General features: G+C 42.1%; 1 protein-coding gene across 4 annotated transcripts in view; it reads left to right on the top strand.

Annotated features, from left to right (window-relative positions):
• Positions 1–26,441, top strand: part of LOC6495749 (disintegrin and metalloproteinase domain-containing protein 12) — a 573,836-nt gene that overhangs the window by 425,898 nt on the left and 121,497 nt on the right. For all 4 annotated transcript variants that reach the window (XM_044717324.1, XM_044717323.1, XM_044717322.1 and 1 more), the window contains one exon: positions 807–970. In XM_044717324.1, coding sequence (XP_044573259.1) covers positions 807–970 — 164 coding nt within the window. The remainder of the gene's footprint in view (positions 1–806; positions 971–26,441) is intronic.

Raw genomic sequence — 26,441 nt, 5'->3', positions numbered from 1 at the left:
AGCCACGCAAAAGCCATAAAAAGTTTAATTTCAAAACATAAAAGATCAAGCATTTAGTTTAATCCCCCAAAGTACTGAAGGACCTTATATACAAAAAAATCCAAACTTTACATGCATCTATTTGTCTTAAAAACCAACTACCTCGATAAAAGATATGCTTACATCGAGACGCTTTAGATCGTTACATTAACGCTATAGGAAGGCTTAAAGACACCATATTTATTTTTACACAACAGCTAAAGTAAGAAAATTCTGCCCAACGCTATCAAATAAAATTAACTCTTATAATGAACTCTAACTCAATCAGAAATATGCCTTAACTTTGGTGTTTTTTTAATTTTGAGGGTTGGGACACACATTTTATTCTTGGCTAAAATATAAGGGTCATAAAAATAAGGGTCGGCCGACTATATCTTATAGCTGCCATGTAACTGAACGATCGAAAATGGCACAACCTCGCTATTTTCAAAGATGCTTGGGGCTGTTTCAAAAATTTTGATTAGAAAATTTATTTGATAGTGAAATTTTCTTAGGGATCGGCCAACTATATTTGATCCGATATATATATAATAATATAAGCTGTTTCCTAACTGCAAGGGGATTTCAACTTCGGCTCAGCCCGAAATTACCTTTCCTTTCTTGTTTAAGAGAATGTAATTTTTTCAAAAACGAGCTTCAATTAATATACTTAATCTTTCTTGTTTAAGAGAATGTAATTTTTTCAAAAACGAGCTTCAATTAATATACTTAATTGTAGCCAAAAAACATTTTATCGAAATTTTAAATACAATGTTAACTTTTTGCAGGCGAAGAATGCTTTTGCCGTGATTGGCATGGTTGTATTATGGCTCAGTCAATTGTCGGCCAAGAGAGTGTGCAGCCTTACAAATTTTCCGAATGCAGTAAAAAAGACTATATCGATTCCTTACGAACTGGTCATGGATTATGTTTGCTTAATAAACCAAATGAGGTGAGAATAATTAAAATTTATAAATATTGTGTAAAAATATTTAAGGTCGTTAAAATCATTTAAAACTGTTTTTATCCAAATTAAAAACATTGCTATAAAGTATATAATAAATTTTAAATATTTAAAATTAAGTTATGAATAAATAACCCAGTCGGACCTTTTTTTGCTAGCAGCGTTTCGGTGCATTCCGGCAGGCATCTTTCGTAGCTGGTTCTCACCCACTCCGAGTTGAGAGAGGAAATTTTTTCTCTCAACATAGAATTTGCTCTCAAAAAACTGGACTTAGAAAATTTTCATCTCGCTTGGGACTTTGTGCGTGGGACTTTTAACTTAGAAAAAATTATTTCATGAACAATTCAACGTATATTTTTTAAGCTTACCAATTTATGTTCTGTAATAATTTTATTGAAGTACAAAATTTAAACATAGCTCAATATTTAACGAAAAATATTATTTAAATAAGAAATTTGTGTTTTTACATTAACTGATGGCAGCAAAAAAAATATCAAATATCCCGCGTAATTAGAGTGCGTTTTGTGCAGCGCTTTTATGATAAATCAACCCAAATCGAAACGGTCACATTGGGTTGTTCATAGTGCATCGCATTGTGCGTATTATTATAGTGAAATGGTAAGTTTACTGCTGTGATCATTCAATTATTCCTCTTTTATTATGGTAATAATGATGAATAAACATTATTTCATTAAACAAATATTTTCAGTTCTGGCTGTACTTGAAATCTGGACGTCTAAATATATTCATTTGTAAAAATCGTGAATAATTTTTTTTTCTTTTTAATTTATTTTCAGCTTTTGGTTATTTATTTTTTTATCTTTTAAGTTTTATTTATAGCTTTTTAAGTTAATTTAAAGATAAATAAGATTAATAAATTATAAATACAATGAATAATAAATAAATATGACAAACGCATTTCGAATTTAGTAAAAATCAATGGGCATGGTTGGGAAAAACAAAAACAAAAACCAAAAGCAAAGCAAAAAGCAAGGAAACTTTTTTTCGACCAGAATTTCCCTGGGTGAGATTTCGCTCCGATCTCCCCTTGTCGGTAAGCTTGCGCCTAGGGGAGAACCACCTTCTTTTTCCGAGCGCCAAGCATATTGATACTCGCTCCGCTGGGTGAGAAAAGCGGCCACGCCAATGTAAATCGGAATGATGGTTTTCCGCAGATGAGAGTGCCGCTGTGTTATAGTTAGTGTGTTATAACAAACAACTTTTCCATTTTTTAATTAAGAAACTTTCTCGAATAAATTTTAAAATTAAGTCACTCGCATAATAAATTCTATTTTCAACGTCACAAGAACAAGAAAGCCCGAGCAGATAAGTAAAGTGAATGTGATATATGGGTGTTAATAAAGGTTTTTATTAAAATAGAAAAAAGAAAAAATAAATAAGAGAATATAAAAGTCTAAAAAAAAAGAGAAAAAGAAAAAATTAGTAAAAAAGAGAAGAGAATATAAAAGTGAAATGAGAATGAAATAAAAATGAAAAGTTGCATAATGAAACGAAAAATAAAATAAAATGAAGCAACTTCGCACCGAGGCCGAGTGGCTCACCTCCCAGGCATACGCCGGGCAGGATATGCTCCTCGCTGTTTAGCGGCCGGATCAGGGCACGAAGGGCCTACCTACCGCACAGGACACGCCCCCGGTCGCGTGCCTACGCCCCGCAGGATCTATGGTAGGCCAGAGGTTTGGGCGTCGCGTGTCCTTTGACTCCAGGTGATACGCTGTGCATACGCTCCAGCGCCTGGATCAGGATTCTCTTGACTTTCCCGGGGTGTCCCTGCGTGGTTTTAGTGTTGGGCTTGAGTTCCCGAGCTGGCTATCCCTCGCGTTACAGGATCATACCTGGATCGAACGGTCAGGAGCTGGCAAGGCGTACGCCAGGCTGATCCGTCGTTGCAGCTACTACACCAGGATACCTGTTGTGTCCGGCAATAACTCCACCCGACTCGTTTGCCCTTTGGCCTCAGCTTTGCCGCGGATCCTTGATCCTTTCTCCTTGCTCCATGCTCGACTCGCGTACCGCCGCCGGACTTACCCACAGGGGGTCCTTAAGCTATTTATCGCAGATCCTCGCTCACTCGCCATAATAGCCCGCACTTAAGACTGTCGGACTTACCCACGCGGGGTCCTTCAGCCGGTACTTCCTCTAATTCCTCTAAGGAAACTTTCCCACTTGAATGTCAGACTTACCCACGGGGGGTCTTTCACTCAACTCTTCCAGCTTCCTAGAAGACTCGGTCTCGATTTGCTCCAGGGGCCCTCCTTATATAGTGCCAGAGGTGCCCGTTAATCCTTGCAAATCTACTTCCTGCCGTTAATCCTCCGCTCATTTACTTTCTCCGTTAGCTTTCTCTAATCCGCCGTCTTTCTATCGGCGGGCTTTCTTTATTGTCCCTCCCCCGATTGCCCTGCTAGGGCCTCCGATCCGCATTGTTTTTGTGCCGGTCATCGGACTTCGGCCCGATACCCCGCGATCCCCCCCTGGTCATTCTAAATGCATTTCGGTGTTTTGTGCATTTTCTAAACGTCAGAATGACGTCAGAATCATTCTATTTCTCTATGCAGTTGTGTATAATATATATTATATATAATACTGTATATATATTTTTTTTTTGTATATTTTTTCATAATAATAATTTCGTTTTTGTTTACCTTTTCTTTATATTTCTTTTCTATTATATATATTTTTTTTTATTATTTCTGTTTTTCCTTGTATTTTTTCTTTTCATTTTTTCTTCTTTTTTTTTTATAATATTTTTTCTTATTTTATATATTTTTAATATATATATTTTTGAAACGAAGTTTCTTATGGCGCGGTATGAGCTTGGCGGAGGAGGGCTAGCCGAAAAAAACCGTAACGTAACGTTAAACGGCTATCTGTCTGCTTCTTCTTCGTAGAGTGAGAGAATATAACCATTTCCTTACTCTCTCGCTCTCCACAGACGAGCGTTTCTCCACTGCTCATGCTCTCACTACTCGAGATTCACGAGTATGCTTATAGCCAAATTAGTGAAATTTTCGTATATGTGTCGGCTGTCGCGTCGCCGCAATGAAATTAAAATCTGACCCTTGTAATAATTACATTTACAGCGTTGATCAACCAAATGTATCAGTGAATTTGGGGGTCGAAGGAAATATTGAAAAAAAACAAGAAAGGAAAGCTAACTTCGGGCGGAGCCGAAGTTTATATACCCTTGCAGTTCAGTCGCAGTCCGATAGGTGGCGCCACGCATCTATATTATTAGATATACAGCGGATCGTATATAGTCGGCCGATCCTTATGAAATTTGGCATATCGAATTATTTTGACCAAAGAAGCATACATTGAAAATCCCATCCTTCTAACTTGAAAAACAACGAAGTTATGCCATTTCCGATCAATCAGTTATATGGCAGCTATAGGATATAGTCGACCGATCTTTATGAAATTTGGCAGATCGTATAAGTTGGACCAAATAAGAATCCATAGAAAGTCCCAACCTTCTAACTTGAAAAACAACGAAGTTATGCCATTTCCGATCAATCAGTTATATGGCAGCTATAGGATATAGTCGACCGATCCCGGCCGTTCCGACTTATGTACTACCTGCAAAGGAAAGAAGGGTGTGTGCAAAGTTTCAACTCGATAGCTTTAAAACTGAGAGACTAGTTTGCGTAGAAACAGACAGACAGACGGACAGACAGACAGACGGACAGACAGACAGACGGACAGACGGACAGACGGACAGACGGACAGACGGACATGCTTATATCGACTCAGGAGGTGATCCTGATCAAGAATATATATACTTTATAGGGTCGGAGATGTCTCCTTCACTGCGTTGCACACTTTTGACCAAAATTATAATACCCTCTGCAAGGGTATAACAACACGAAAAACCGCCGCAAAGTACCAAAAAGAGTATCGGGAACGGAAAAAACAAAAACATTTCGATAATCAGGAATCCATTCAAAAAAGAAATGCGCAGCGCCAGCAAAATTTTCGACAGCGACAGAAGGACAGTAAAAAAATTGGAGCAGAGCCATTGAATTGTAATAATCAGAAGTCAATGCAAAAAGGACCAAAGCCAGGGGTACCAAAAACAAATTCACAGAGTCAAAAGGAGTTTAGTGAACGCAGAAAAAGGCAACATATCGAAGCGCAGGTGTTGCAATTACCAAAAACCTCTAATTTGCGAATCAGTTTGGATCCAGAATTATTGGAAATGTAGAAAACTTTTCCACATACCGACAAGAGAAGTAAGCTAGAAATTACGCAACATAATGAACCAGACAAATCAATTACAACTCATGGTGAAATGCCAGTTGACCAGAATCGGCAATTAAAAAAGAGAGTGTGTCGAGGGACAAGTATGAAGAATCGTGCATCGTGTGAAAAATATCGTCGAAGTCGAATGGTTCAGAATGCACTTGTTCAAGGACCAACAGAAAATGATGCATTCGAAGTCCCCTATCAACAGGTTATCAACTGTGCACAGCCGGAAGCCACTTTATATCAAGTAATAGATATTCCTTCAGATGGAAACTGCCTATTTTCTTCTTTAATACGAGCCGTCAATCTTGACATGACATCCACGCAACTTCGGAGGCTGCTGCTCGTTTCTCCATTTGTGGACTCATGCATTAATCCGAATGGTGCAAGGTCCATCTTAAACAGTAATTCAGAATTTGGAGATATGGATTGTATCGATATTTTTGCTAGAACGTATAATCGTAATATTTGTGTACATAATCACTATGTCAACACTCTGACCAAGAAAGAAGAAAAGCAATTTCTTTATTTCAGAGTTCAGGATTCGCACAGTGTAATCCACCTACATCTTCGGAACGTGCATTTCACACCATTAATTGAAGTTGATGACATAAGAGATGGTCAACCTATTGAAAATATTCCTGTTAAAATCCATCCACACAACAACTTTGACGATGAAAGTAACGATGAGCATAATAATAGTCCTCATGTAGACATCAGCGATATGAATGTTTCAATCCCAATCTACAGTAACACTGTGCGACAAAAAAAAAAAAACGAAATACACTTGGGAAACGAGATAGTGTAGGTTGTTAATCTGGTCGAAGAGAACTCAAAAATATTTTTTTTATATTTTTGGAACCCTCCAATTTTTTTTTATTTAAAAAAAAACCGTTTTTCGGGACTTTTTTGCGCTTAAAAATTCCTGAACGCGTTTTTTTCAACCGATTTCAAAATTTTCGGTGTTTTTCAATAGTTAAATGTTGTAGCTTTTGAAAAAAAATATATCTTCGATTTTGTTGAACAAAAAGGACAAAATTTTTACACCTGAAACTAAAGTTTTCGACTTTTATTTGTGTTTTTCGGATTTTGATGCCAGTTTTTCGGTACAACTTACAAAAATTCGGCCATTTTTGATACATATCAATGTTGTCTCATTCATTCAGAATAAAACGAGACAAATTTCATCAAAAAATTATAAAAATTGGTGAAGTTATAACGCTTTTCCCAAAAAAAGTCAACTCAACCTAGCGGGCGCTTCGGAGGAACAATGTGTATAAAAATAAGAGTATATTGCTTTCTTCTGACAAAAAGTTTGTCATTTATGCCACATATTAATATTGTCTCAATAATACTGAATAGAACGAGACAAATTTCATTAAAAAATAATACAAATTGTTGAAGTTATAACGCTTTTCCCAAAAAAAGTCAATAAAACCATGGGAGCACTATAAGAAGAAGAGCATATTCCTGACTTATACACACAGGTACTCCGGAGCGCACGCAAGGTTGAATTGACTTTTTTTGGGAAAAGCGTTATAACTTCACCAATTTTCATTATTTTTTGATGAAATTTGTCTCGTTTTATTCAGAATGAATGAGACAACATTGATATGTGGCAAACATGACAGAATTTTAGTAAGTTTTACCGAAAAACTGGCATCAAAATCCGAAAAACACGAATAAAAGTCGAAAACTTTAGTTTCAGGTGTAAAAATTTTGTCCTTTTTGTTCAACAAAATCGAAGATATATTTTTTTTCAAAAGCTACAACATTTAACTATTGAAAAACACCGAAAATTTTGAAATCGGTTGAAAAAAACGCGTTCAGGAATTTTTAAGCGCAAAAAAGTCCCGAAAAACGGTTTTTTTTAAATAAAAAAAAATTGGAGGGTTCCAAAAATATAAAAAAAATATTTTTGAGTTCTCTTCGACCAGATTAACAACCTACACTATCTCGTTTCACAAGTGTTTTTTCACTGTCGCACCGTGTAATTATCGCCAACATGTCAAAAATCACATAGAATTTTACAAAGCCTTCAGGATAAATGATTTTGGTCATTCTTGTGCTGTTTGCGATAGACTATGGTGGAAAAACGACTTGAAAAAGAGTTCTGATCCACATGATGAGCTTTTACAGAAAATATTACCGAGTTACGAATGTGGCACCACTGTAGACATATGTTCTACGTGTAAAGTCACTCGACGCTCTAAAAATTTCTTTACTATCGACGGACAATGGGTTTTCATACCCGATCATTCCCTCTTATTTACCGAAATTAAATATGATCGAGCAGCGACTCATTTCACCAACAATTCCGTTCATGCAAATCAGAAGACTTAGGCGTGTAAATGGTCAATATGGTATTTATGGACAAATCATCAACATACCCGCCGAAGTAAATACTATGGTGAATCAATTACCTAGAAATATTGAAGATGATCACTGTGTTTATGTCTATCTAAAGAAGAAACTGATTCACAAAACCATTTATGTTCATGGTCTTGTCAAAAAACAAAATATAAAACAATGGTTACAGTATCTTGTGAAAACACCACTGTATATTCATGAAAATATTACGATAAATGAAGCACTTCTAAATAATTAACAAGATAATGCAGGACTGGTAATGGATGAGATAAGTGAACACGTTCCTATCGAAGACAATGTCACAGCTCAACAACAAACTCTCATGTGGAATGAAGATAAAATGTTGCATATGGCACCAGGGGAAAGGAGTGTTCCACGTAGTGTTTTGTTCGATGAATATGCTGAAGAACTTTCATTCCCCACAATCTACGATGGACAATTTAGAACTTATAGAGATGGATGCAATATTACACCTTTCATGCACGCAACTAGTGAACTCCGGCGTACAGATCGTCGCGCTACTGATCCGCAACATCTTTTGTATGTGGCAGCAAAGATTATTAGGCAACGAGTGAGCAGTTCCATTAGTATTGCTTTCAAACATGTTGGGCATAACAGCAAAGTCACCAAAGAAGATATACTATCCGAAGATTACATCAATAATTGTATTGAAGGTAACCTAGCTTTCCTTCGTTGCATACCGAATTCGGCTTGGTACTGGTCTGATAGAAAAAAAGACCTTTTCGCTATGATTAGACAATTAGGGGATCCAACTGCTTTCATGACTTTCAGTGAAAATGAAACTGGGTGGACTGATTTGCTCAAATTATTGTACATACAGGCTGAAAAGTCATGGAGAAAATGTTTCTGATGAATTTCTATCGAAAATGTCATATGTACAGAAAGCTGAACTTATCAACGAGGACGCAGTCACATGTGCAATTTACTTCAACAAATTGGTGAATTGTTTGTTGAAGATTTTGCAGAAAAAACGAGAAAATCCATTTGGCAAATATCGAGTGAAACATTATTTCAAACGAATAGAATTCCAGCACCGTGGAAGTCCCCATTCCCACATACTTTTATGGTTGGAAAATGCTCCAGAAGATCTATTAAGTAACAGCAAAGAAGTCATAGATATGGTCGACAAGTTAGTTTCAATAGCAGAATCAGAAGCTTCTGGAAATATCAAACTCATAACACATAAACACACCTTCACATGTTACAAAAAATTGGATCCTGGGAAAAAAGATAATTGTCGATTTGGAGCACCCTTTTTACCATCGCGTAATACAATAACATTGAAGCCAATGAAAGATACGGATTCCGATTTTGATACGGTGAGTTTTAAAGAGTATAAGGAAAAATACAAATTACTGAGAAACAATTTGGAAAGCTTAGATTACGATGGATTTGATGATTTTTATGCTAAGAATAATATTGTTTCTGATGAACATTATTACACTATAATCCGAGCTGGAATAACGCGACCGAAGTTATTTTACCGTCGAACACCAGCAGAAAAATGGCATAATCCTTTGAATCCATTTGTGTTCCATTGTCTGCAATCAAACATGGATTTCCAAATCATTCAAGATGAGTACGCTTGTGCTGCTTATGTCGTCGAATACGTGAACAAACATAATCGAAGCATCAGCAATTTACAAAGACAGATTATTCAGGTTATGGACGAAAATCCAGAGTTTGATATAGTAGATATAACGAAGAAATTGAGCGTTGATCTCCTACATGCCGTCGAAATGCCTCCAAAAGAAGCTGCTTGGTATTTGTTACGTAAACCAATGGCTAAAGCATCTGTCACCACTGTTAATATACCAACAATATATCCAACTGAACGTCAGAGAATAAGGAAGACCTGGAAGGAACTACAGAAGCTAGATGATGACTGCACCGATGTATGGAAAGAAAATTGGTTCGATAGATATGAAAAAAGTCCCGCCATTATGGAAGATGTGACATTGATCCAGTTCGTTGCTAATTGCACCATGAACGCAAAAGGAGAGTACTATCAACGGAAAATTCCTAGAATTGTTAGATATCGTTATTATGAAATGGCCAATCATTTCAACGATTACAGACGAGAGATGGTATTATTGCATATTCCTTTCAGAAGCGAAGATAACGATGTACTTGCTGAAAATAAGTTTATTCAAATATACGAAGACAACAAAAAATTGATTTTAGAGCGCAGGAAAGAGTTTGAATCGAATTTAGACATTGAGAAGACTCTTTAAATTTGCAGAGCGTTAGGTAGAGAAGACGAAGAAGAGCAGCAGTTGAGGGAAAAAGCAACGTCATCTTCGAAGCTGATCCTTATGAGCGATTAGTGAATGATCCTCATTCTGCCATTAATGCTGATATACAATACGCAACGTTCAACAAACTTGGAGCCATAGCGAAGAAAAAAGAAAATTTAATGGAAGCTCAACTCTTCAACGAACTGATGAGGTCGGCTAACTGAGCGCAAAAGGAACTATTAATGCACATTATATCTCATCTACAAACTGCAAATGATTCACCATTTCAAATTTTTTTGACTGGTCCAGCTGGAAGCGGAAAGACTTTTGTGATCAAACTTATTATGGAAATCTATAACAGGTTTAGTGATACGGACGGGTACTGTAATGCCAACATAACTTGCGCTTCTACTGGTAAAGCTGCTGTGGCGATTGATGGTACAACAGTGCATACTGCTCTAAAAATTTCGATTTCCAAATTGTTGCCTCTATCATCAGAGATGTTGCATCTATATAGATCGCTTTTTCGCTACATCAGGGTACTGATTATCGATGAAATCAGCATGATAGGTGCTGAATTATTGGCTAAAATTGATTTACGCCTGAAGCAAATTACGGGAAATCATAATCAGGATTTTGGAGGTATAGACGTAATTTTAATTGGGGATTTACGTCAGGCGCCACATGTAAGGGCCACTTTAATATACAAGCCAATTAGAACAGTAATGGTTGGACCTCATCTTTGGCGAAGTCTCAAGTTTTACCAGCTCACTCAAGTTATGAGACAGGCGATTTCGCAATTTTCTTCAATACTGACGAAAATAGGAAACGGCGATATATTAGAGCCATCAGAACTACAGCTAATTGAATCAAGATTTTACACGAAAGAAGATGTTCTAAGATTGTGCCCTAACGGTGTTCGTTTATTACACACAAATCACGCGGTCGATACCTACAATAATTAAATTTTGCAAGGAGATCACGATAAAGTTATTTCAACAGCGACTGACATCATCACGGGAACTAACACGGCTGAACATGAAGCTACTTGTCGCGTCAGATTGCACAAAAAGAGTGTCATCGATACCGGTGGACTACCGTACCAAGTAACTTTCGTAAAAGAAAAATATTATTTAGTTACGGCGAACATTGATGTGACTGATGGAATTGTGAATGGGGCAGTTGGCAAATAAGTTCATCTGGACTTCAATGAAGACAACAACATTTGCCGAGTCTGGCTGGAATTTAGTGGTTCACCAAAAGTCGGTAGAAAATCGAGGAAAAAAAATGCCAGGTTAGCAATTCAAAGCAGAGTCAGTCCTTTTGCTGTGCCTATTGAATTGAGAACATCGACCATCCCTTTTACAACGGACAAGAAAGTCACTGTTAAACGCAAACACCAATAATTTCGGCTTGTGCGTTAACAATTCACAAATCACAGGGCGGGACATTCGATCAAATTGTCTATGAGTATGACATGACTCATCCTCAGCAACTAGTTTATGTTGCACTCTCTCGTGTAACTAGCGTCGAAGGTTTGTTCATTGTTACACCTCATGATGACCCAACAAAATTCAGATTACATCATAATCGTAGACAAGCAATTTCCTTAATCTATCCTTAAATACACTGAAAACAAGAGCGCAAGTTATCGTCGATGTCATTAGCAATAAAAAAGGTGTCTCGTTGTTTACTTTCAATGTACAAAGTCTTAAAAATCATTACGCCGATTTAGATGACGTAGTTATTCTGAAGAGCAACATTTTATTGCTAAGCGAAACGTGGTTGGCTAATGATCAGCAATGTAATATACCCCACTTCAATTGCATCGTTCAGTTCAAACATAATACTGTTCGTGCAGGGGGTGTAGCAATATATCAGAACATGAGTGATATAACTAGAATCGTAACGCCGAACATGGAGATGATTTCCAAAAACATGCAGGACTTTTCTGTTCGACATACAAGCGTTGCGGACCTTTGTGCGGCTCAGTGTGTATTGGAAAACCAGGACCACCGTGAGTCCTGGTAGTCATCTACGTTTCACCGAATCAAAAAATTGTGGATATTCAAGAGTTAATACATAGAGTACTATTAGAATATACTAAAGAAGGTTCTCGACTTCTTCGGAGATATAGTACTACAAATTTGTATGAAATTCCCCTAATTTTGGCCGGTGATTTTAACATCAACTTTTCTGATAAAAAAATCAAAGCCACTGACACAATTTCTTCTTGAAGAATTTGATTTAAAAATTAATAACGACCCAACAATGTCTACAACAAGATTCAATACGACTATTGATGCAGTTTTTTCGAGATACTTGGACAAAGTTGAATCTCAAATGTTTGTATCTTACTTTAGTTATCATAAGCCAATTATCACTACATTTTAATGAACTAATTAGATTTATATACCTAGAATAAATAAGTAATAAATAAAAATCATTTATGTATAAAGTTGTAAGATGTTGTTGTTAATCCTTTTTCGCCTTCATTCAGTCCTATCTTTTCTTCATTGCCAAACATGCCAAAGGAACTTCGTTTCTCACGCGTGTCCTTAGACACACACTGTTTTTTTTTGTTTTTTGTTTTTTTTTTCTCGTGTTTCTGTGGTTTATGCTTGCGCCGACTCCTGCGCTTGGGCTTTCAGCTCACTCAAGTGGGCCCTCTTTTCCTTCCTTGTGCCAGCGTGCCGTAGCACAGCAATCACTGGCGACACAAAGTTCACCACCGTGTACGGCCCGTCGTACTTTGGCGCTAACTTTGCCGCGAATCCTTCGGCCGCCTTGGACAAATGGTGCTCTTTTGCCCACACTGTGTCGCCGATCTTCGGGCTCCACTCCCGCCTCTTCAGATTGTAGTGCCGAGCTTGCTCCTGCGCCGCGCGCTCCATGTTTCTCCGCACCAGCTCGAACACTTCCTGCAATTTTTCTGCATTTTCTGAGGGAGTGGCTGTGCTTCTCCTGTCCCCCAATGCCCCTTGGTCGAATATTGCTTTCGGAATTCTTGGCTCTCTGCCTTGGGTGATGAAGCACGGAGAGTACCCTGTGGAGTCCGACACGCTCGAGTTCACCGCCAGCATCAATTCTGGCCAGTGCTCGTCCCACGTCCTTTGGTCCTTTCCTGCAAACTGGGCGATCATCGTCTTCACCGTCCTGTTCGCCCTTTCCGTCGTGTTTTCCTGCGGCGTGTATGGTGTGGTGAACTGATGATGAACTCCGAGCTCCTCGAGGAATTTCTTGAAGCTGGTGAATTGAATACCATTGTCCGTCACCATCACCTTTGACACCCCGTATCTAGCGATGATCCTTTCGCGAATTGCATTCTGCAGCGTCTCTATTGTGGCTTTTCGCATTGGGACCATTTCTGTCCATTTTGAGAACCGATCGATCATCACCAGTAGCATGGTGTTCCCATGCTTGGACCTCGGCAACGGTCCCACGAAGTCTGCACACACCGTCGCCCATGGCTCCTCTGGGACCTGTGTTAACATCTTCCCCGCGGCCTGCATCTGGCTCGGTTTATAGCGCAGGCATATCTCGCATTTCCTGACGTATTTCCTCACGTCCTTCTGCATCCCTGGCCAGAAGTACCTTGCTGCTACCTTCGCAATTGTTTTTCTTCCGCCTAAATGTCCTGCTGTTGGTGCGTCGTGGTTCTCCTTCAGCACATGTTGCCTCATGTCCATCGGCACACATAATTTCCACGATGCCACTTCCTCGCTCCCGGCTCTGTGTGGAACATGTCGGTAAATCAGGCCTGCCTCCTCGACGTATTCCGGATACTTCTGTGGGTTTTCCTTTATTTTCTTCTCCAAATGCATTCCGCGTCTTCGGTGGCACTCCTCAGCTTCTTCACAATCGGCTGGCGGAAAAGTGCATCCGCGACTACGTTCAGCTTGCCTTTTCTGTAGCTGATAACTTAATCGTACTGTTGTAATTCGAAGACCCATCTCGCGATCCTTCCGAGTGGGCTCTCTATGTTGTTCAACCACTTCAGCGCCATGTGATCCGTGATCACGGCGAACTGGTACTCCTCCAGGTATGGTCTCATCTGCCGAATGGCCCATACTATTGCCAGGTACTCTTTCTCCGTCGCCAAGTAATTCTTCTCCGCGCCTATTAGCGTTCGGCTGGCATAGGCGACCACTGGCTCGCCCTCATCCGTGTCCTGCGTCAGTACTGCACCCACGCCGTAGTCGCTGGCGTCTGTTTGCAGCACAAACTTCTTCGTGAAATCGGGGCATGATAGCACTGGATCCTCTGCTAAACGTGATTTTAACGTCTCAAACGCTTCTTGGTGTCTTGCCGTCCACTCCCACTTTGTTTCCTTTTGTAGGAGATCGTTTAACGGCCTTGCGATCCCAGCGAAATCAGGGACGAATCGCCGATACCACGACGCCATTCTATGAATTGTCGTACTCCATTCACGTTTGTCGGTGGTTCCAATTCCGTGATCGCTGCAATCTTTCCAGGATCCATACCAATTTCATGACTTGTTATCCGGTGGCCCAGGTATAACAGCTCTTCCCTGAAGAAGTGGCACTTATCTGTGTTTATCCGGAACACTTCCTTCTAATTCGCCATGTGCTCCTCCCTCGTGCGTCCGATCACTATGATGTCATCCTGGTATGCGAATGCGCGGGGAGCCATGTCCGGGCCTATGACCTGGTCTAAGGCGTTGTGAAATGTTGCCGAGGCCGAGTGTAGTCCGAACGGCATCACCTTCCACTGGTACAGACCTTTCCCTGGTACAGTAAAAGCCGTGTATTTCCTGCTCTCTTCCTCAAGTGGGATTTGCCAATAGCCATCCTTAAGGTCCAGGCTGCTGAAAAATTTTGCCTCTCTCAATTGTTCCAAAATGAAGTTTATTCTTGGCATAGGGTACGCATCTTTCACTGACTTTGCGTTTATTTGTCGGAAATCCACGCACATTCTCCATTGTCCCGTCTTTTTCTTCACCATGACAATGGGTGAGCTGTAGCGCTATTTGAAGGTTCGATGCATCCCTTCTCCAGCAGATCTTCCACCTTTTCATTGATTTCCCCCTGTATTTTGGGGTTCTTTGGGTAATATCTTTGTTTAATTGGGATGTCGTCCTTCATCGTGATTTTATGTTGGGTTATGTTTGAACAACCCTTCTGATTTGTGAACGCCGCCAGCTCTTCTTCGATAAACTTTCTGTCCCGCTCGCGCTCCCATTCCTCCGAGGGTCCCGCTATGGCTATGGACAGCCTAACCTCCAGGCATCCGCTCCATCTTTCTCTCCTCGGGATCGTGACTTGGTGGCCTGCGCAGTTGATTGTTGTGCCGAAATCTGCGAGGAAATCCCATCCAAGCACCGCACTGTCTCCCATGCCTGGCAACACCAACATATTCAAATCCTTTTTCTTGTTGCCAAAGCTTACTGTTGTTAGGAGTACCATTTGAGTCTCTATGTGGCTTCCGTTGGCCAACTTTACTAGTCTCCTTGTTGCTTTCCGTTCTCCGGCGATTCCCGGGTTCTTTGCTAGCTCTTCTGGGATGAAGCTAGCCGTTGCCCCGGTGTCCACCATGGCCCTCTCTTCTGCTCCTCCGACCTTGATGACTGCCGCTAATTGCTGATCGTCTCCGGTTAATCCTCCAACTAGCTCTGAGAGACAGCACCTCGCGATCTCCGCCTTTCTCTCTATGGCTGAGATCGCTGCACGTTTCCCGCTCTTTGGCAGCATTCTGTGCTTCTCACCCCTACTGCGCCGCACATCCTGCAGAACACAATTCTGGGGTTCCAGCACCCGCTGGCCCAATGGCCCATGCCTCCGCACCTGTTGCATGCCTGTGCTGGGTTTTCTATATGTCCCTGTCCAGGCGTCGCTGCCCGCTGCATGTTCGGCTGCCTTTGGCTTTGGTTTGCTGCCCATCGTTGACTCGGCTGCTGTTGCCTTGGGCCTGTCCATTGCTGGCTCGGCTGCTGTTGCTGTGGCATTTGGCGATGCTCCTCAGGCTACCATCTCTGCCTCCACCCCTGTCCTGGATGGCTCTGTTGCTCCGGTGGTTTATGGTGCGGTTCCTCTTTTGGCCATCTTCTGTATACCGCTGAGGTTTGTCTGTTGAAGACCTCCTCTTCAAAAGCCAGCTCCTCGAATTCCTCGGCTAGACCCATGACCTCCTCGAGTGATGCACATGCGTATGGTCTCATGAACATTTTCATGCGCGGCATGCAGTTTTCCACTAGCCTATCAATGGCCTCTTTTGTGGACTGAAGGTCCACCATGTACTCTTTAAAAGGCTATCCTCGTTGTTGTTTCCGCTGCTTTACCTGGTTCATTAGGAACCATTTTTGCGCCCTGCCCTGGAGTAATTCGGGCATCACTCGCGGGATTTTGTTTATATCCATCCCGTATGTTTTGGCAGACCATGCTACTCGGTCCACGAACTCGAGAGGATCCCCTGTTCCGTCGAATCGGAACGACCACTCTCGGACTTCTCTCGCCACTTTCGCATAGTCCACCTGTACCGGGACTGGCTTCCGCACTTGTGGCTCCATGCTCCTCATGCTCCTCATGCTCTTCATTTCTGGCACTGCCAGACTTTGAATGAGCTTTTCCAATTCGCTCACTGCTCTCTGCCACGGCGTGGACCTCTGCGCGAACTTCTCGAATCCACGCGCGACCACCATCACTTCATCGTCCTTTGTTTCGTCGACCCACCTTGCCACCAGTGCTCTCATGATCTCCACGGTTCCATCCGCTGCGAGACCGAGCTCTCTGCACACTTCGCACAACTCCTCTTTGCAAAGCGCGTAGATCCAATTTTTCCTCCCCATCCTGAAGCTGTGTTACTCCTAGACTCTAAAGCAATCACGTAGTTTGGGCGCCAGGTGAAACGAAATGTTTTTGCTATATTTTGTTCGCAACAAATGCCGCGGCTAGCTCACAGAGGTTGAGGGTACGTTCCACCGAATTTATAGATTCGACGTGATTGCCCGAGCCCAGAAATAACACGGAATGCTTCGTTTCAATCAAATCCCCTTTATTGTCTTTACTTTACAAAGAATAAGAGAATCTCACCGGCCGTTTGGCTCAGCCGACCGACCGCTCGCCCTCCCGTCGATCCCCGATCCCCGCTCCGGGTTGGTGCCAATACACACGCCCTCCCAAAGCTTGCGCCCGGCAGGTCGTGTGGTCTCGGTGCCTGGCACCGAAACGGCTCACGGTTCCCTTCGTTCGGACTCACGGACACTGGTTGCGGGGCCTGTGTTGTTGCTGCCGTCTTCTGCGCTGGTCTTCTGCTGCCGCTGCTCGTCCGTCGCCGCCGCTCCCTCGTCGTCGCTACTCCTCTGACGCTGATGCTCCCTCGTCGATTCTGCTGCTTCCTCGTTGTCGCCGTCGCTCCCTCGTCGTCGCCTCTGTTGTCGCTGCTCCTCCTTTATGGGTGCCGTGGACCTTCGAAAACTTTGGGCTCGCTGCACTTGCCCTTTCGCCGTGGCCGGCACCAAATCCGTGTTAACAGGCCGAGTGGCTCACCTCCCAGGCATACGCCGGGCAGGATATGCTCCTCGCTGTTTAGCGGCCGGATCAGGGCACGAAGGGCCTACCTACCGCACAGGACACGCCCCCGGGTGTCCCCGGAACACGCCTCGCGTTCGCCACTCGCCTCCAAACACCTGCGTGCCTACACCCCGCAGGATCTATGGTAGGCCAGAGGTTTGGGCGTCGCGTCTCCTTTGATACGGTGATACTCCAGGTGATACGCTGTGCATACGCTCCAGCGCCTGGATCAGGATTTTCTTGACTTTCCCGGGGTGTCCCTGCATGGTTTTAGTGTTGGGCTTGAGTTCCCGAGCTGGCTATCCCTCGCGTTACAGGATAACACCTGGATGGAACGGTCACGAGCAGGCAAGGCGTACGCCAGGCTGATCCGTCGTTGCCGCTACTACACCAGGATACCTGAAGTGTTCGGGAATAACTCCACCCGACTGGTTTACCCTTGGGCCTCAGCTTTGCCGCGGATCCTTGATCCTTTTTCCTTGCTCGACTCGCGTACCGCCGCCGGACTTACCCACAGGGGGTCCTTAAGCTATTTATCGCAGATCCTCGCTCACTCGCCTTAATAGCCCGCACTTAAGACTGTCGGACTTACCCACGCGGGGTCCTTCAGCCGGTACTCCTAATTCCTCCAAGGAAACTTTCCCACTTGAATGTCAGACTTACCCACGGGGGGTCTTTCACTCAATTCTTCCAGCTTCCCTAGAAGACTCGGTCTCGATTTGCTCCAGGGGCCCTCCTTATATAGTGCCAGAGGCGCCCGTTAATCCTTGCAAATCTACTTCCTGCCGTTAATCCTCCGCTCATTTACTTTCTCCGTTAGCTTTCTCCAATCCGCCGTCTTTCTATCGGCGGGCTTTCTTTATTGTCCTTCCCCCGATTACCCTGCTAGGGCCTCCGATCCGCATTGTTTTTGTGCAGGTCATCGGACTTCGTCCCGATACCCCGCGATCCCCCCCTGGTCATTCTAAATGCATTTCGGTGTTTTGTGCATTTTTTAAACACAGCTGCGCAGCCGCCGGCCGCTTCGTTCCCCGCCGTCCCCGCTGTTTCCTATGACCTTCGAGCGCGGCCGCGGAGGCCCGGCCGGGACCGTTACGTTCCACGGTGATTCCTCTTTCGCCTTCTTCCGTGCGCGCCGCCGTGCCGGCCCCGCTGCTGCCCCCGCATGCCGTCTGCCCTTGATGCCTTTCTCTTCTTCCGTATTTCTAAACACAGCGCTGGCCCATCCGACGCTGCAGTGCCGATTTGCTTGTTCTCTCCCTGCTGCTGCCCCTCTTGCCACCTGTCTTGGCGTGTGGGAGATCTAATCTCCTCACACAGGGCGCAAGCCATTGTTAACGATTATGAGATTAATATAGGCAAGCCTTTGTATAGGTCCATCATTCTTTACATTAGGCAAAAAAAAAAGAGATGACGCCGATTTGGCGCTTTGATCTTATAATGTAGAAGATGATAATTGGTCGGAAATTAAACAGGCTCTTTCACTTCACTACGCCGACAAGCGAGACATCCTAACCCTTGAATACCAACTTAGCCAATTAACACAAACAAATAAAACCCTGGAACAATTTTATAAAGAGGTCAATAATATCTTTTCCTTGATTCTGAATAAACTAAAACAATCAGATAATGCTCCTAACGTGCCCAGCGCCCTAATTGAAATGAATAAAGACAAGGCGTTGGATGTTTGTGTAAGGGGTCTCAACGGCGATGCATCTAGGTTACTCCGGTGTCCGAAAAATTTTCCTGAGGCATATTCGATTTGCTTAGAGCTGCAGAACGTATCGGTCAGGGGAAATGTACGTACGGAACACACGAATAAGTTTACCCCATTTCTTCAACCCCGTTACCCAACAAGCGTATCACGGTATGCGTCCCCAATAACATCCCCACGATATTCGTCTTCGTTCCAATCACCAATAAGGGCACCGGCGGGCATGAACTTTAACGATATCTCATCCGGTAACTCTCGAGGTTTCAATAGATTCCAAGGGCCACGACCAGCCATTGAGATGGAGTCAAACCGGTCTGGCCAGTCTTATCTGTCCGGCTTTGGCGTACGCCGTGGAAACGACTCTGATGATAGGTTCCTAAATACCTCGCTTGGCTCGAATCCCTTCAGGAAAGCACAACGGTTGTACCACATGACGGCGGTTCCGTCTAGTGTGGTGGCAATGCCTGAAATCGACTCGCAAGATTTGCTTGTCAGATTGCTTACGAAGACGAAGCGGTGAGCGCCCACGACATAAGCCTCGATGTATGATGTCCCATACCGTAAGGCCGATAATAAGAACGCTAACGAAGAAGCAAATTTTATGACGGACGCCTAACCAGCGTGCCATACATATAATACAATACGAAGAATGCCAGCAAGTTAAGGTTTCTTATCGACACCGGCACTATTAAGAACTTTGTTAGCCAAAAACACTCCGCGGGTTCAACCTCCTTACCTACCTTCTTTTATGTTCATTCTACTGCTGGCAATGTTAAAATCACGCGTTGCTTAGTAGAACGATTCTTTGAGCCCATCGGTGGTAATAACTTGATTACCACCTTCTACGTCCTCCCCGGCCTGATTTCCTTCGATGGTATCATTGGTGACGATACTCTTAAGGAAGCCAAAGCCCTTATTGATCGAAAAAACGATCTTATATTAATATCCCCTGGTGTTAAACTACCTCTCCTGACAAAATGTTCCCCCAATTTCCATGCCCTGATTGATGGTGATCATAATTACGACACCAAACAAGCGCTAGACAATCTACTCAAGGAATACGCATCAATTTTTGAACCACTTTCGTCAGGGGAAGCGGTGAATACAACTGTTAAGGCCGAAATACGTACTAATACTCAATACCCCATTTTCACTCGAAGTTACCCATACCCCTCGAACATGAGGGGAGAAGTTGAAAGGCAAGTACAGGAACTCTTAGACGGAAGAATAATAAAACCATCTGTCAGCCCATATAACTCTCCGCTTTGGATTGTCCCAAAAAAACCTAAACCAAATGGTGAAAAACAGTATGGCATGGTCATTGATTTCAAACGCTTTAATGCGGTTACGATATCCGATACATATCCCATACCAGATATAAACTCTACTCTGGCTAGCCTTGGGAAAGCCAAATATTTCACAACGATTGAGCTAACGTCTGGCTTCCACCAAATTCACATGAAGGAAAAAGAGATACCTAAGACCGCTTTCTCCACCCTCAATGGGAAATACGAATTCCTTCGTCCCCCATTCGGCCTAAAAAACGCCCTGGCAATCTTCCAGCGGATGATTGACGATGTTTTAAGAGAACACTTCGAAAAGCTCTGCTACGTCTACATCGACGATATTATAGTCTTCGGTGAAGACTTTCAGAGTCATTGGATAAATTTCCGCGCGGTCTTCCAAAATCTTCAGAAAGTTAAACTTCAAGTAAATTTGGAAAAAACACGTTTCCTCTCACACAAGTCGAGTTCTTAGGCTACATTGTCACGAAGGTGGCATTAAAGCAAACGCCGACAAGGTGAAAGTAATAAGTGATATGAGGCCCCTACTAACATGAAAGAAGTGAAAATTTTTCTTGGAATGACTTAGGGAATTATAGGGAATTCGTTCAAGACTATGCGAAAGTTGCAAAGCCACTGACAAGAGGTGAATTCGCCAAAAATAAATCGTCACAATCCAGAAAGGTTCGGATCGAACTAGATGACGTGGCTCTACAGGCCTTTAATGACCTCAAGGCGATTCTTGCCTCCTTTGAAGTCCTAGCTATCCCCGATTTTAATAAACCATTCCATCTGACCACTGGCACGTCGAACTATGCCTATCCCAAGACGAGCAGGGCAAGGATCGACCAATTGCGTACATTTCTCGCTCACTGACAAAAACAAAAGAGAGCTGCGCTACCATAGAAAAAGAAATGCTCGCGATAGTATGGGCATTGGATAACCTTAGATCTATCTCTATGGTGCAGGGTCAATTAAAGTATACACCGATCACCAACCACTTTGCGTTGGGCAATCGCAACTTCAATGCGAAGCTCAAGCGATGGAAATCGCGAGTTGAAGAGTATGCCTACACACTGTTGTATAAGCCCGGTGGATCCAACGCCGTGGCTGATGCCCTTTCACGTTTAACGATGCAAGTTAACCTCTTCTGAAGCTGATTCTATGGCCACCGTTCACAGCGCGCTTGAGGATGCTTCCCAATTGCCAATTGCAACATGTGGATGCGCCGATAAATGCGTTTACGAATCAACTGGTTTTCGACGAATCAAGTGGTTTTCGACGAAAACCAAACTGAGTACTCATGTGAGCACCCGCACGTTGGTTACATCCGTCACTTAATTCCACTTAACGACGAGACAATGTCTGACCTAATAGGTATACTCGGAACACATCTTAAGCCCTCTATAATTAATGGAGTGAAGATTGCCGAAACCTACCTCCCATTCTTCCAATCCATATGCTTTGAGAATTTTAAGCTGTATAAAATTCGAATAACGCAGAGATTGGTGAAAGATTTGTCCGATTAAGAGCTGATTTCTGAGGCTATAGAAAATAAACACCACATCTAAATTCTTAAGCAATTCTATTTTTCCAGAATGTCAAGCACGATTCGTGCTCAGTTATCATTGTGCGACTGTTGCAAAGGATATAAATATGAACATAAGACATAATAAAAATAGGACGGAACCTTATCAGTACGAGCCGGGGGATAAAGTTTTCGTCGCTACTAAACAAATTAAAACCGAGGAAAAACAACGTTTTAGACCAGAGGAGGTCCAAGAGAATCGCGGGGTAACGGTAAAAACTAGGTCAGAAAAATTTTTACATAAATCAGACTTGAGAAATTGAGGAAAAAGAATAAAAAAGCGTTTTATGAACCTCTCCATTAACACGCACACAAAAACCAACTATTGATTAACACATACAAAAAAAACACAAAAACATAAAACACAGCGGAGGGAATAAATAGAGTGATGAGGCCATCATCACGCAGAGCTCGGGCAATAAACTTCAGCCTGGAAGTGGATAGCAGGATCACCAGGCGCGGAGGACTGGAATGCGATACTCAACTAGTAAAGGATGATGGCCGAGAACAGTGACCAACAAATCCGGTCGACTCTTCAACGCCAGCCATGAATCAATTCAATGATTGAACAATGTGGTAGCGAGACTCAGTGTAATAGACGGCGACCTTTGTGCGGTCACGGCAACACTACACAAGTCAATCATTCTGGCTGACCAGGTAGCGGAAGTCACAAGGGCATGTCAACTTGCCAAAACTGGAGTGGCAAATACGAACCTCCTGGATCACGAGGAAATCAAAACGATACTCGCAGAAGTCAACAACCTCCCGTATCAAAACGCTGTGGAGGCAGTAGAATTTTCTCCGTACCCTCGGAGTAATGGAGAGGTCGTCCAGTTGGTCAAGGATGGTCAACATAACAGTAACCGGTTATCGACCTTCGCTTGGATACGTTGATGATTTCAACGCCCAAAATTTACAGTTAATGTCTGGCGTTTCACGAGGCGTTACCTTTTCCTTTGTCTTGGAGGTTTTATTAACAATGGTAGTCTTCTCGATACTGTTTATTATCTGGGGGAAATTGACCTCCACCAAAGGAATACCAACCACGAGGGTTATAATCGAGGACCTAGAAAACCCAAAGAAACGTCGACAACAACTCACCATTCTGCCAATTGATCTGCGGGACGCAGACTTTTAGAGGGGGAGGAGTCATCACCCGGCACTGCCAAGCACAAAGTGACATAGGAATTGTTTATCTGGTCGAGTATACCACAAAACCGTATAAACACAAAAAAAATATCGAAGAGTTTGACAAATCTTTCTCTTTAGGAAACTCTTTAGCTAGGAACACCCCATTGGCACCCTTAATAGCCAATTAATCTGCAAGAAATAGACAAATCAATTGCAGTAAGCTTAACTAAGTCAATGGAGTCATAATCAACCAGCACTGATACAATGGTGAGTTCCGCTCCCGCAACAACAAATGTTAAAAAGAGCAAAACTATTCCAATGAACTAGCCCAAAATGGAAGCTGTACCAAGTCCCATTTTTTTACCCTTGCAGAGGGTATTGTAATTTTGATCGAAAATGTGTAACGCAGTTACATCATCTCCGACCCAGGATCACCTTTATAGTCGATATGAGCATGTCCGTTTGTCCGTCTGTCTGTCTGTTACTACGAAAACTAGTCTCTGAGTTTTAAAGATATCGATTTGAAACTTTGCACACATCCTTCTTTTGTTTGCAGGCAGTATACAAGTCGAAACGGCCGGGTCCGGCGACTATATTCTATAGCTGCCATATAACGGATTGATCGAAAATGCCAACTTAGAGCTTGCGTAGAAACAGACAGAAAGACACAGGGACAGACGGTCAAACGGACAAGCTTATATCGACTCAGGGGGTGATCCTGATCAAGAACATATATACTTTATTGGGTCGGAGAAGTTTCCTTCACTGTGTTGCACACTTTTGACTAAAATTATAATACCCTCTGCAAGGGTAAAGAATAAAAATTTGGCTTGCAGTTTTTCAATTCTACGGATATAAAAAAACTAATAGCATTACATTTTGGTCACCCCGACGTGATTGCGCTTCGAATTTTGATCCGTTAAAAAAAAATTATGAAACCGTAAATTCTAAAAAAAGTTGTTTTCATATTGCATCACTGGCACTCGATAATTACGGGTCGAAGTCTGGAACAGAACCTGCTTCATCTGCTGCCGCAAGCCGGAATAGAATGCTGCGGAGAAGAGCAGAGGAAGCCTGCCCCCTCTTGCCACCGTTACCGATGCCAACATTCAGTGGTTGCTATACCGAATGGCCAGATTTCTGCGCCCTTTTTAGATCACGATTGAAAGCCATCCCCACCTAACAAAAATGGAAAGCTTAGGTGGGTCAATTCATGCATGCGGGAGTCAGCCTTGGAGGCAGTGAGAGCGCTGAAAATTACTGGAAATTAATTGGAATGGTCAAGACAGGATCTTTTGCTACTTTGCGGGAGTTATGAGTTCTGGATCAGTCGGCGGGATCTAAGGATGCCCGTTTATCCAGATTATTCTTCAGAAGCTGGACCCTTCAGAAATATCAAGGACAGCATTCCATCGTTGGGAAGGCCATTGCCATGGATGGAGTTGATATTAATGAGTAAAGTCTTGCATAACCATGATTCCAAGAACATAGAGGTTGTTATAGTTTCCCTTTATAAGGTCAAAAGTTTGGAGGAAGTTGGTGTACCTTTTTCGCACTCCACGATTCCTAGATGGGACGAATGCCACTAACTAGAAGCCTTAAGGCAGCTTAGAAATAATCCATTGCAAAGATGTGTCTGCTGCTCCTCCCCGATTTGTTATTGAAGGCCCACCCTTCAATTGGTGGGTGGATGTTGGGCCAAGCAGCCACCAACAAAAATGATTAAAATAATCATAAAACAGTGTTACGAAAAAAACAAAAGTGAATGAACTTTTAAAGTGACATAGTAGGAATTGTTTATTGGGTCGAGTATATCACAAAACCATGTTTGATTTTGTCCTTTTTGTTTAAAAAAATTGAAGGTATATTTTTTTTTCAAAAGCTACAACTTTTAGCTATTGAAAAACACCGAAAATTTTGAAATCGGTTGAAAAAAACGCGTTCAGGAATTTTTAAGCGAAAAAAGGCCCGAAAAACGTTTTTTCAACCATAAATCAAGATTTTGAGGGTGTTACAAATATTTCAAACATGGTTTTGTGATATACTCGACCCAATAAACAATTCCTACTATGTCACTTCAAAAGTTCAGAATCACTGTTACACTGTGTAATTTGTTTAGCTTCAACGCAGTTTATTCTTGTCGGTCTGGCTCGCAGTTCCGCATGCACTTTGTTGTTATTAGTAACGCATGCGCTTTTGGGAGCTTAGGTCGAGCTTCTAACCCCAAGCAGTTAGCTATGTACTTGTTTATTGAAATTGTGTTGGACCGGTCGCGGGATTGGATATCCCGCCTCAATAATTTTTTTCGCCAACCAGAGAAAACCACGAGTGGACTTTCCACATATGTTATATTTGTCCAAAACATGTTTTCTACAAAATTTGATAAGGATCGGCCGACTATTTCCAATAGGTGACATATAACTGAACGATCCGAAATGGCACAACTTTGCTATTTTTATAGATGCTTCGGACGTTTTCGAACATTTTTATTAGAAAATTCATTTTATGGTAAAATTCTTATACGGATCAACCAACTATGTATCCGATACATATGTATATAATAATATAAGCTGCCAACTAACTGCAAGCGTATATCAACTTCGGCTCCGCCCGAAGTTAACTTTCCTTTTTTGTTTTCGTTTTTATTGTCTTTGTTTATCGATCATAGGTCAATTTTATTAAAAGCAATATTAATTTATTCGAAAATATATATATTTTTGACATATGTTTTTATTTAAGTGTTCCAAAGTAAACATGACTCTTTGGATCTTGCCCCACACACTGGTGGCGCCATGGTGCTCGCCATGCACTCGACAGTGGTGCGATAGAATCGGCTATTCCTATCGGTTGTCCATTGAGAATTTCATGAAATGTCATTAATTGCAAAGTGAAATAGTTTCAGTTTGAGAAGAGCTTGCAAATTACTGTTAACCGTTTTTTAACTTTAGTTTTATATCAGAACTAAACCAAAAAAAAAAAACAAAGTATGCTTGCTCTCTCTCTGAAAGAAAACCCTTCGATTTGAAATATTTACGTTTTCGGTTGAGCTTTAACAGATGAGTTAAATTTTAAAGGGTCTGTCAAAAATAACTCTCAGAGACCGAATCACTTAAGGAAATGAAAGGGTCTGTGTTCAAATCAAACTAAAAAACATTTGTTTTTCATTTTACTCATTGGTTTTTTTATAGGGTCTATTTTAAAAATCTATATTTCGAAGTATGGGTTTTAATATGACATCATATTGATGAAATAAAAACGGAATTTAGTTATACTGATTCCTTTTATGAAGTTCTTCCGCAAACCCAGACAAAAAAAAAAGA

The sequence above is a fragment of the Drosophila ananassae genome, chromosome XR, assembly GCF_017639315.1.
Source record: "Drosophila ananassae strain 14024-0371.13 chromosome XR, ASM1763931v2, whole genome shotgun sequence".
In the NCBI taxonomy this organism is placed as follows: domain Eukaryota; kingdom Metazoa; phylum Arthropoda; class Insecta; order Diptera; family Drosophilidae; genus Drosophila; species Drosophila ananassae.
The sequence above is the reverse complement of the archived record's forward strand: the minus strand, read 5'-3'. Positions and strand labels throughout refer to the sequence as shown.